General features: G+C 45.8%; 1 protein-coding gene across 3 annotated transcripts in view; it reads left to right on the top strand.

The window, feature by feature from the left end:
- TP63 (tumor protein p63) overlaps positions 1-12776 on the top strand; it is a 155930-nt gene that overhangs the window by 112248 nt on the left and 30906 nt on the right. For all 3 annotated transcript variants that reach the window (XM_031957432.1, XM_031957431.1, XM_031957433.1), the window contains 2 exons: positions 10226-10412; positions 12080-12195. In XM_031957432.1, the coding sequence (XP_031813292.1) occupies positions 10226-10412; positions 12080-12195 (303 nt within the window). The remainder of the gene's footprint in view (positions 1-10225; positions 10413-12079; positions 12196-12776) is intronic.

Genomic DNA, 12776 nt, shown 5'->3' with positions numbered 1-12776 from the left:
GGGCTGGTGGCCACTGAGGTTCCTCTGTGATCCTGTGATCACCCCCAAAAACTCTTCATCCAGCCCTGCCAAGTAATCCAAGATGGGAAAATGAAACCGATTCCCACCGGTCAGTTAACAAAGCTCCAACGAGGGCAGGGGTGGGATCCAAAGACTCTAGATTTAGGCCAGAAAAAGATCTCAGAGATCTTCCTGTCCGAGTTTTTCAGATGAGGAAAGGAAGGTGCACAGAGCCCCCACAGAATTACTGGCAGAGCTGGCTTCTGCTCCAAATGTTCTTTCCACTTCACTGGTTCACCCATCGCTCATCAAAAAGTCACCCAACTGCTCAGTGGTTAGAACTGCTTTCTAACTGCAAAGCCAGCTCTTACTCAGTGGCCCAGGCCATCTCATAATGGGGGAAAGAGTGGGACATAGTATATACATGTTTATACAAATAAGCCCCTGAGGCTTTGTCTCTAAGAGAGTGCGCTCTGGGGCTGCCTTGTCCTTTGGTTTATTTTGTTCTGTCGGTGGATGTGGGTTTGAATGTTGACTCTATCTGGGTGATCTTGGATCAATCACTTTCCTTAACGTGGCCATTTTTCTCCTCCATTCCAGAGTCTGAGTTTAGCTAGAGAAAGCTAAGCTTCCCACCCTCCCCCTGCAGCCCCTCCGTACCCCCAGCGTAGCAGCTCACACACTTCCACCTACTTAGGAGACCCAAGGACACCAGGTTTACCCTGGGCTGGGGAAGAAAGGCCGCATTCCAGGTGTGTAATGGCCTGAGCTGCGCGGGGCTGGCGCACGCTGCCCTCGGGGCTGCCCTCCCTTCGGCTGCTGCCAGTATCCTCATGGGGAGACCTTGCCTCCCACCCCCCAGGACACAAGCTGAGGAGGGCAAAGGCAGGAGGTGGTGCGGAAAGGGGAAGGAGGGAGGGAAGGAAGAGAGAGGAGAGAGACAGAGCCAGAGAAACAGACAGAGAGACACAGAGACAGAGAAATAGAGAGAGACACAGAGACAGACAGACAGACAAGGATGGAAAGAGAGGAGGGAGGCAGAGGCAGAGAATGACGCAGAGGCAGAGAGGGAAGGAGGGAAGACAGAGACACACAAAGACAAACAGAGACAGAGAGAAATCATTCTCCAGTCCCAGTGTGAAGGGCAGGAGGTCCCGGTCTCAGGCTCTGTCCCACAGCATGGGTCTGGGTGGAGAGTCAGGAAGGGACCGGAATGGAGGGAAGAGGTTCCTGAAAAGAACAGAACTGCCCAGAGCCGAGGACGGAGGCTGGGATGCTGGGAAGTGGGGCCGAGGACAAGCCGGGGTGGGGAAGGCCCCTCCTGCCTGCCCGCCTTTCCTTGGGGATGTCTTCCATCCCACTCCCCTGGAAGAGCCTGGGCTGCAGAGCCCTTCCCTCCCTGACTCTGGTAGCTCCTCGGTTAAGCCCGTGGCTGGGAAGCTCCAGGGAGGGGGTCTCTGAGCCGGGGCTTTGCAGGGCAGGCGGAAAGAAGCAAGGGGTTAACGTGCCGCCTAAAGGGAGATAAATTATCCAAACTAAGCAGCTCTTTTCCTTCTTCCCCTCTCCGAGCTTTCAAAATTCATGCCCAGAGGCGAGCATCTCTCCCGCCCCCTTCCTGGCAGCGCCTCCTCCGCCCCCTCTTCCTGCGGGCCCTCCCCCTTCCCCCGCCCCACCTCGAGGAGCCGTCGGGATCCCGGAGGGGGGTGGGGAGGGTGTCACGCCCGGTCCCTCGTCCCTCCCCGGGCAGCGCCAAGCACCCGGTGCCCGCCGGGCACCTGGCACCCCGCATCCCGGCAGGCCCCGCGCGCATTCCTCCGGCTCCTCGGGCTGCCGCTTTCCAGGAGGATGCCCCTGCCCCCCCCAGCCCCGTGCCCGGGGCCGTGTGGAGCCCCAGCTCCCCAGGGCTGAGCCGCAGCCAGCAGACGGGCCCACCTGCCCGGTGTCAACATCTGTGGGCGCGGCCGGGAGGAATGCGCCGCTCCCAGCCCGGTGCACCCATTAATCCCCGTCTCTGACAGGTGGCAACAGGCGGCCCGCGGGCCGGGGCCCCGGGGAGGCCCCCCCCTCCTTTCTTTCTTTCTTTCTTTCTCTCTCCCCTTCACCACAAACAAGCCTCCCTCCTTCCCGGGCTGGCTGCGGGCTGGCTGGAGCAGGGGCAGCGGGGAAGGAAGCAGAGACAAAAGCCAAAGCTTTCTGGGAAGTGGAGGCGGCCGACCTGATGCTCTGCAGGGACAGGGAGCAGTGAAGTGTGTGTGTGTGTGTGTGTGTGTGTGTGTGTGTGTGTGTGCACAAACAAATATTCTACAGATGGGGAAACTGAGGCTCAAAGAAGTGACCCGGTGTCTCATGGGTAATTCCAAACCAGGTCTCCGGTCTCCAAGGCCAGCAGCTCTCTCCTCAGAATCCCAGAACCAGGCGCCGCAAAGAATTTGCGAGATTCCCTGATCAGGTCCCAACCCACATCAGGACCATGACACGTTGGGTCCCTCTTGGGCAGAGCGGTTGATTTTGCTTGGAGAAGCCATTCTGTAGCTGCAGATGGAGTTAGGGAAGCCTGGTGGGCACGTCTGGGAGGGAGCAGAAGCCGGGCTCCTCCACATCACCCTACAGATTAAAATCACACAAAATGTAACAAAGTCGAAGGACCTTCCCTTGGAGGCTGTGAACCAGGGCTTTCCCTTTATGGCTTGACTATGGATTCGGGTGGTATAGGAAATGCCCTCTTCCAAGGCAGCCTTGGGGGTACTTTGTCTGTACCTGAGACACTGGGATTATTTGCCAGAGCAGGGAGAAGTGATTTTCTAGGTTCCCTTCCCTCCCAGGGATTCCTGAAGTCAGCCCTTACCACAGCACCGAGTTACCTGTGAGCAGGTTAGCTAGAAATCAGAACATTTTGAAAAGAAAAACAGAAATAAATCCTTTACAGACGTCCTTTCCCCCCTTTCTCCCAATACTGTCATTTCTCAGCTTCCAGGACCTGGAGAACTAGAGCAATTGCAAAGCAATGGTTCCCCCCCCCCCCCATTACAATAGCATTATTTTCTGCTTCCTGAGAAACTGTACAGATTCTAATTGATTTTAATAGTGACAGATTTCTGCACCTCCCATGGGTATGTAAGGTTGACGGGGGATGGAAAATGGAGATTTTTTTTCCTTCCTCATACATCTGTTCTTTTTCTATCCCATTATCCCTCAGTGAACTTCCCAGATGGATTTATTTTCCTTTTAGAAAATCCCTAGCAAATCCTCCTTTCTTTGCCCCCTGTAGCAACTAGTCCAGTAGTCCCCCAGAGTCTCAGTTTACTGATCTTTCAGATGATCTGAATCTGCCCCAATGACCCTCTCTATAGAAAACAGAAGCAATGCTGCCCCCTTGAAGCCAGTCGAGATAACTCTATATATTTATTTTTCATAGACATAGTTCTGACAGTTTTTGCAACTGAAATGTCAGTTCTCCTGTGGATTGTGGAATAGTGAGGGCTTCTTGCTAAAGGATTTTAGGGAGGAAAGAGAAATCCCCACGACTGGTCTGAAGACATGTTCATTGGTAGTTAATTGTTGGTTATCATGACAGAACATATACTATTTTATTTTATTTGTTTATGTTTTTGTTTTTGTTTTTTTATAGCTTTTTCTTTACAACATATACTATTTTAAAGGGTCAGATATTAAACTTAAACTTTGTGCTGGGGTTGAGGATTTAAAGAAAGTGCCTCCCTTCATGGAGCCTACATTCTAAAGGGGGTGGCAAACACACACACAAACACACACACATATTAAGAACATATCAGAGCAATACAGAGTATGTGGAAGATGGCTTTAGAGGGGCTCAAGTTGTGCTATTGAGGCTCGGAAGAACACACTCCCTCAAGGCATTTGATTCTATAATCCCTGTCATTGCCAGTGTTCCTGGTGGGCGCTGGGCATTCCTCATGCCAGGTCTCGCTTGAATTTCACAAACAAGCAGTCCCATTTCCTCCAGGAGATTTTGAAGGGATAAATGCTTGAGCTGGACAGTTTGATTTTTCAAAGCTCTTTTGTTGACACACCTTCAGGAGAGGGGGGTGTTGGGAAATTAGGCAGGTGTCTGCTGATATTAGCTGGCAGGGGGCTAGAATTGTGATGCTGCCTTACTAGTGTGGCTGCCAAGAGCCTGTAACACAGTATGCCCACTCAGGCAGGTGGCGAGGGCAAGACGAAAGCCTCTGGAATGCTTTTTAAAATGGTTTTCCTCCTCCTTTTTTTTTTCTCCTTTTCCTTGAAACATGTTATTAGTAAAGGACCTAAATTTACTCTTGTTCTCAAAAGGGTCCTGGAGTGTGCTTTTGGAACATGCCTAAAGGGACATTTCTCCCTTTGCCCCCCTTCTTGTTTTCTTTTATTCCTTTATTATTATATTCCTTTGTTTCCTGTCATTTCCTTGATTTTTCTTTGTTTTCCTTCTATTTCTTTATCATATTCTTATTGTGAAAGATGTAAATAGGAGAGTTGGAGGCATTTGCTCATTTCAGTGACCCTCTTCTCTCTTTGGAAAGATCACAGATATCAGGTTTGCCAAAGAGGAAACTTGACGGAGACCCAACCCTAAACCCGGCCTCCTGGATTCTAGTGTTTGTCGATTTTGGCAATCTTGTCTTTTGGCAAGTACGTCGAGGAAGAAAAAAGAAGGCAATAAAAGTCAGGGAAAATCTTTCCTTTAAATATACTTCTGACTCAAAATCACAGAAGCTTCCACCTCAGCACTTTCATTGTGATTTGGTCATGAGGCCTTTGGGCACAGCTTCCAGCAGAGCTGGCTCCTCCCTCACTTCTGCCCTTTGGGATCCAGGTCCCAGTTGGTACCTGCCACGTGCCCTTGCTAAGTCCTGTCGATGATGCTCTAGTTTTTGGGTTGGTCAATAAGTGGAGCCCACACTGCATGCTGACAGGCCCCTCCGTACTGGAAGCATGCGAAATCTTTCAGTGTCTTTTGCTTTTCTATCTCTTTAAAACGGAATCAATCAGTCAGTTGCCCACCTGGCCCAGGGTGATGAGAACATGTGCTCAGGGGCTTCTGGGATAGAGGTGGATGACCAGACTGAGTTCTGTTGTTTATTCCTTCTGTGACTGGGGCAAATGTTTCCCAGATCTCATGGGTGAAATAAGTAATTTTGAAAGCCCTTTCCAGCTCCAGTGTTAATTAAATATGGCAGGGCTAGTCATTGGACTTTGCTCCATGGGCCCAGGATGTCTTTCTGGTTTCCCATCATTCTGAGGGATCCCCATCATTCCAATCCCATCCAGTTCTGCTTACTGTCCTGTGGTTGTTATAATGATCCCTGGAGAAAAAGCCTAATTCCTTGCAAGAAGCTCTTCCTCCATCACAGAAATACTATCCAGGCTTCTTATCACCTCTCTTTCTCTGACGGTCCTAATGCCTTATTCTCCAGAACCTTCTGGACCTAAAAAGTACATGTGAGCAGCATGGGATAGTAAGAAGGGAGCCCACCATGGAATAGAGAAGACTGCCCACCTCTCCTCCATACTAGCTGTGTCACCCTGGGCATGTCCCTTAACCTCTCGGGGTACAGATAACTGAAAACTCTAAGAGCATCTGTGTGGTTAAATGAGAATAGTCACATTGGTGAAATCACAGTTCTGGACACACCTTGAAGAGAATACTTATCACGTACACTTGCAAACCCACCGAACAAATGGTTCATGCCCATTGTCAGACACAAATCTATTAAATCCTAAATTGTGCTATGTACTCCCTGACTTTGTGGACAATAAATTTTAGTCCAAGTAGTAAAGCTCAGACTGTCGGCCCCCAGCCATGTAAGGTGCTGACCTGGCTCACCTGACCCCAGAAACGCAGCAGAATGGTAAAGGAAGGAGCTTCGGGCTCACCGGGTCCCAGTGCCCGGGCCCAGGTCAGCCTCTCTAGTCTCAGGAGTGGCTTGCCCAGAAAGGCCCTTCAGAGGCTCTCCAGCCTGATCACAGGGCCCAGCTCAGGCAGGCAGGAAAGCAAAGACCCGGAATCAAACAATGATCTTGTCTCAGTAGATAGAGCCTGGAGCTGGGCCTGAAATCAGTAAGTTCAAATCCAATCCTAACATGAGACCATCTAGTCTAAAGTATCCCTGTACCACAGCACACCCGCCACGTCCTCGTCCTTGGCTATCGTCACAAGACAAGATGGCCCCTAAGTACCCACAGCCTGGGAGACTCCATTTCTGAGAACTCTCTTAGACAGTAAGGCCATCTTTTCTGATGGGAGGTAGTCTTGATTCATGTGATGTCTCCATTGAAACAATGATTCCTTCAAACACAAGCTGGAGTTATTTGATGACTAGGTATTTGTGTTTCCTCCTCTTCCTCATCTGTACCACCAAGGGGGTGATCGCTGAGATTCCTCTCACTCAAGATCTATGACTCTCTGGTCAGTGAGATTGGACCTTCTACCATCAGAAAAGTTGTAGAATGTTCTGGGGTCACTGTTCAAGGCCACCACTAGAAGTAGTGCCGTGCTGGGTCCGGGAAGGAGGTCAAGATTTAAATGGGGAAGGTACTTTTCGAAAAGAAATCATCAGGGCTGAGGATGATGAGGGGAATCAAAAAATCAAAGAAGCAAATAAATAATGTCAGAAAGCAATGAAAGAGAAATTCCTGATAGCAGAAACAAAAGGAATATTAAAATATTGCCTACCTTGGAAGGGATGAATGAGCTCAACGTTCAGGGTCGATTAAGAAGAATGAATGAATGTAGAGACCCTGAAAGGAGATGGCTTATGTTCCTTGGTAAGAAAAAGGAGATGGGAATTGGAATAAGGAGCATGGATTATGGGAGGATGAGAAGTTAAGTTGGGTGCAAACTAACCCCCAAAGAGTTCCTTTCCAATTAACTAAGATATATTCAGATCTGTGATCTATAATGATTCAAGTTGTAAATAAATAAATAAATAAATAAATAAAAAATATATTGTGGACTAAGCCATCAAATGCCTGTCAGTTGTCTTTTTTCGGGTCTTTCAGAAACCTGGAAGCTCACAGTAGGACCAGCCATGGAGTGATGTTTTGACAAAGGTTAAGGGATGATTGAGGAAATGACAGACCCTGAAGCTTTTCTCCTGAACCAAGAAAAGGCCTTATAAAATCCCAGTAGGAAAATGTCTTGAAGGCAGGATGGAATGCCTCTAGCAACTAGTCCTCATAAAGAAATAAAAGAGGGTTTAATCAGTTTCATCTCTTCTAGCTCCTGCCCATCCAGCTTGGTGAAAGGGTAGGACAGCAATACCTAGAACTTGGAACTTAGCTGGACTTGAGAAGGTTAGACTTCTGATTCTGTCCCATGGAATACTCTCATCAAACTGGGGAAATAGGGTCAAGTGACCTGGTTTCCGGTAGAATCATCTGACTGAGCTCAAATTTGGCCTCAAACATTTAGCTATGTAACTCTGGGCAAATCACTCATTCCTCTTTGCCTCGGTTTCCTCATCTGTAAAACAAGCCTGAGAAGGGAATGGCAAACCAACCCAGTATCTGCTGAAAGACAGCCCCAAATGGGCACATGAAGATGTCGACACTCCTGGATGATGACAACAATATCAACTACCAAATAGGGGAACATCTTAGACGTGGTGTTTCTGTGTTTAGAAGAGTTGGGTGATAGCTGAGCTTGTCCCCAAGATGACTAGATAGGGCTCTGTCCTTTTATATTTTAAGCCCATTTCAATTGGAAGCGTTCAGAATGACTTTCTTATTTAAAAAGATCCCAGCACCTCTTAGACCCCTGTCTTTCTCCACCATGTCCTCAATGGATCGTAACTTAGCTCTCCTACCACTAGGCCATTTTCCTACCTGAATCTAATATCTTGTGAATGTGTTTTATGAGTCTTATCTGTCCTACCTGAGCTGAGAACAATTTCTTTGTCCTCAGGCTCACCTCCGGGGCTTCTTTCTGAGTAGTACAGGGTCGGTCGGGGTAGGTTTGCTGCTCTAAATCTCATAACCCCAACTCAAATAATGGTTCACTTTCTAGAGGGAACGTTCAAGATAACAAATGAAGGTGCCTTTTGGTCCTCTTGGTTCAAAGTTCCCTCTCCCCTTTTTAAATATGTCTTTCTTTGCACAATTTGGAGCCTTGAGCAGGAAGGCTTCAATCTTGGTAAATCACTATCTCATTTGACTTAGGAGTTTCACAACTGGGATTTTTGGGTTCATTTTTGGACTGCTTCCTATAGCCTGGGGCCATGTAAAACCTTTTTTTTTTTTTTTCCTGTACTTAATCCCTAGCCTGCAGGCATGTAAAACTGATTGTGCAATTGTGCCCCTAGCATGGAGTGATTTTGAAACTGAATTTTTCACTGGAACTTGTAGCACTTCTTAAAAAAAAAAAAAAAAATGGGAGGAAGGAAGAAAGAGCAAAAAAACGAAAACTTCTGTTTCAGCCATGGAGAAATGGGCTTTCGGGCAGAACGTCCCCTTTTCCTCCTTGTCCAAATGAAATCATAAAGCATAGCCAAGGAAACCTTTTCCTTTCGCCCTGTTTCTAGCTTGCTTGCCAACGTCTCTTCACTGGAACAGGGTACATCTGCCAGCTTAGCATCCCAACCTGCGTGCGCCTGTTTACTCTTTGTTTGGCTAACTGTTACCAGGGGCGCAGCTCCAGCAGGGTGGTGTCCATGACTGGGTGGGGGCACCTCTGCATCCGCCGCTGGAATGCCACGGTTTGGGCTGGGCCCGGGGAGATCGACGCCTTTTAATTCGTGATAATGACAGCAATGATGATAAATGATATCAGCTAACATTTCGAAGTATACCCAGCAGCCCTGGAGAGTGGCTAGTGTAAGGATTTGTATGTCCCTGTTACAGTTAAAGAGTCTAACTGATCTATCCAGCAACACTCAGATAGTAATCAAAAGATAGGGCCCTTGGACCCTAAGGCCTTCATACTCCAAAACCAGTGCTCTTGTCAATTCTAATAGAGATATGGAGGTAGAGTCCTAGAAAAACAATGTGTGATTACTACACTTGGCCAGGGGAGAGCCGTGCTTTAGATTTTCCCAAGCCTCAGAATCACAGATCTTGGAGTCACTATGGACATCGGAAGCCCCTTAGACTAACTCCTACCTGAATTATAATTCCTTCTCCAACACCTCTTGAAGTGACTATTCAGCTTCTGCTCCAAGGAGGAGGAGTCTACCATATCCTTCCGCTCTGGGACAGCTCTCATTGTTAGGGAGTTCCTCCCCTTCCCCTCATATTGATCTTGGTAATTATTGCTCATTATTCCTAATCCTGTCCTCTAGGCCAAGAAAAGTGAAATCAATTCCTCCTATTGGGGACAGATTTGAAATTATCTGAAGGTGGTCATTGCAGTCCCTCAAATCCGTTCTTCTGAATATGTATATATATGCACACATTGTATATACATATATATTCACACACATAAAGAGAGAATATATATATACATACATACACCCAGGGTGTCTCCAAACTCTTAGCATAATTTTAAACTTTATTAAAATTCAATTAGAAAATAGACAACAAAATGCTATAGTATCCATTTTGGCCCCATCCAAGACCTCAGGGTGGCATATGTGGCCAATCATTGGTTTTCAATTTTAATCAGAGGAGTTTGTTTTTGAAGCTCAACTCTATACTCACCACCCAGATGACCTTTCATAGGTCATTACATCCGAGTTTCTTATGAAAAACGAAAAGGTTGGAATAGATCGAGTTCTTATGTATTTATGAACATGTTTTAATATTCTGATAAATATTTTTCAACAAAATTATTTTCTTGGCAATCCTGCATATTACATGTATTTTGGAAAACTTAATTCTGAGAAGGGATCCGTAGATTTCCCCAGACCAACAAAGGGATTGGTGACACAAGCGAGTTCAAGAACCTCTGGATTTCATGACAGTCATAACTATTTACACAGCATGCTGTGGGTGTAGAACACTTTACCTACACTGTGTCATTCAACATTACACTCTCTAGGAGTGTTATTATTAGAGCCATTTTATAGATAAGAAAACTGAGGCTAAAAAGTGAGATTTGGCCCTGATCATATGGACATATTTGACCTGAGTTCATTCCTTCATCTACTATAGGAACTTATAAGTAACTTCTACTATGCCCTTTTAGCTCCAGATCTTCAGGTCTCTGGAAGATAACATCACCTATTCACTTCTCTCTCTCCTTCTTTCCCTTTCTCTCTCCTCTCCCTCTCCACAGTATTCTACAGAGCTGAAGAAACTCTACTGCCAGATAGCAAAGACCTGCCCCATTCAGATCAAGGTGATGACGCCTCCTCCCCAGGGTGCAGTGATACGGGCAATGCCCGTATATAAGAAGGCCGAGCATGTCACCGAGGTGGTCAAGCGCTGCCCCAATCATGAACTGAGTCGGGAATTCAATGAAGGTAAGGAGATTGACATGGGAGCCTCTGCTCTCAGTTGGTTCCTTTAGTGCCCAGGATTTCATCCTGTCCCCTAACAACTTGTCCAGTTTAAGCTACCTGCTCAAAACAGCCTTCCTGTAGGCTGAGGGATAACCAAGTAATTATTTGTCATTTTCTAAAATTGAAGTTGATGGTCACTTCTGTTTTGAACTTTCCCTTTGACCATTCATGATTATTTCTAATGCCTAAACCTATCTCTTATTACTGTGGCCAGTTCAGGAGGAAACAGTGGTTAGGTCAACTGGCAATTTGCACCTTAAAGTCCATAAAGCACTTCTAGGAAGGGAGTTTCAAAAAGCTAAATGGAGGCAGGACAAATAGAAGGTAGGAGGAGAAAGGAAAAGTGGAAAATGCGAGGAGAAATGGCAGATCAGAGTCTTTAGCATAGAATGCGACCTAAAAGGTACAGAATATTGCCCAAAGCAGAATTCAAAGAAAACTGGGTTCAAGGCAAAGAAAGAGAGGGACCTTCAGAGGAGAGATGAGAATAACAAAGTTTAGAAGAGAATTGAGGAGGGGGAAGGGCAGGTGAGTAGGAGAAAGTGGTTTATGTGGTCAGTAGAAAAGGGAAACACTTAAATAAACAATGGGTAAATAGAGAGGATCCCAGGAAGAGAGCTAGGAAAAGTGAGAAAAAAGAGAACCTTACGGGACAGTTTGAGGCATGGGAATGGTGGGGAGATATCAGTGAAAGGACCACAGGATGATGCTCCTGAGACTATTTTTTTTTTCTGAACCAGTCCTATCTGGACTCTGTCAAGATCTGTCCTAGGAGTAGATGCTGTTTAGACCCTAAAATCACTTATCTCAATTCTGGTCATCAGTACTGATTCAACCTGTTAAGTTTCATTCTTTATATTGCTCACTGGCTGAAATTTTCAATGTCTTCAATTCATCCTCCTTGAATCTCTGCAGAATGGCCCTGCTTCCCGAACATCTGCCTTACCCATACTGCTGTGTGTGTGTGTGTGTGTGTGTGTGTGTGTGTGTGTGTGAACTCCATTTTCTCTATGTGTTACCCTGTTTCTCTAAGGATGGGACTCCACTAGCAACAACCACCTGGAGGTCCCTCCTCTTACTAGCATCAGAACTATTTCTAATCTTGGCTTACAGTGTTGTGTTCTTGGTGATGGTTCGGAGCCCTTTGGCAGGCAGAATATGGCCAGCCCTCTCTAGAGTCCAAGAGTTGTGTTTCGACTTTAATCCAGACTCTACTTCTCGCTTCCTTCCTTCAGGGTTGATTTTTGAATTTTCCTCTGTAGTTTGGGCAAAAAGTGAGGTGATGACATCCCGTTAACACCCATGAGTCTCTGATCCTTACATTTAGAAACATCAATCTCTTTTCCCCAGCCACAAATGACTATCAGTCATGTCACTATATTCCCTTTCCACCATTCCATTTCTTCCACTTACAGTGAGGACGATCCAGCCAATTCTTTGCGTAACAAAGTAACCCCATCTTCCATGGAAGTTCCCCTTCTCGCTCTTGATGTACTTGGAATCTCCGATTTTCTGATTGTTTCTGATCCCTCCTGGTTATTTGTTTATTTATTTGGTTCTGTTTGGTTTTTCCCTCTTTCCTTAGGGAGGGCAGCTAATTGTATCACATGCTATTCATTTCTTTGTAGGACAAATTGCCCCTCCTAGTCATTTGATCCGAGTAGAAGGGAACAGCCATGCCCAATATGTAGAAGATCCCATCACAGGAAGACAGAGTGTGCTGGTACCTTATGAGCCACCACAGGTAAAAACAGATCAGGATGGGTGAGGTTTAATGAGCAAGCAGAATGTAGGGGTGAAAGTGGGATGGGTCTTACTAGAATTGGCCGTTCAACGTTTTGGTTTCTGATGTTTTTCTTGAATGTAAATTTTGGATTATATTTCTTTTCTTCCTCCTATTCATCTATTCCCCAAATGGTACTGAACTCAACTGTTAACCTTAGTATTTATCATCCCTCAATATGTATACATAAGCAAACAGTATAGGATAATAGCCATAAAATTAAATAGCAGAAATAATGAAATAAAAATATCAGAAATCAAATTTTAAACAATCACAAATATAATAAATTACCACTTATAATAATAAAATAATAATCATGATTGTCATAAAATTCTAAAAAAATACTCATCAGTTGTCATTATTTCTAAAAGGATGGGTGTCCATATGGTATAGAAGGAAATTCCAATATTATGGTGTTGGAAGGAGAGCAGTGGAGATCATAGTGCATCCACCTGTAGTAGTCTGCCCCTGAGCTCTATTAATGTTACATCATTTATAAATTTTGAGATACATAGACTACTATGACAGAGTTCATATTGTCA

Source organism: Sarcophilus harrisii, chromosome 3, assembly GCF_902635505.1.
Source record: "Sarcophilus harrisii chromosome 3, mSarHar1.11, whole genome shotgun sequence".
NCBI classification, from domain to species: domain Eukaryota; kingdom Metazoa; phylum Chordata; class Mammalia; order Dasyuromorphia; family Dasyuridae; genus Sarcophilus; species Sarcophilus harrisii.
Note: the sequence above shows the minus strand (reverse complement) of the source record. Positions and strands in the feature narration are given on the sequence as shown.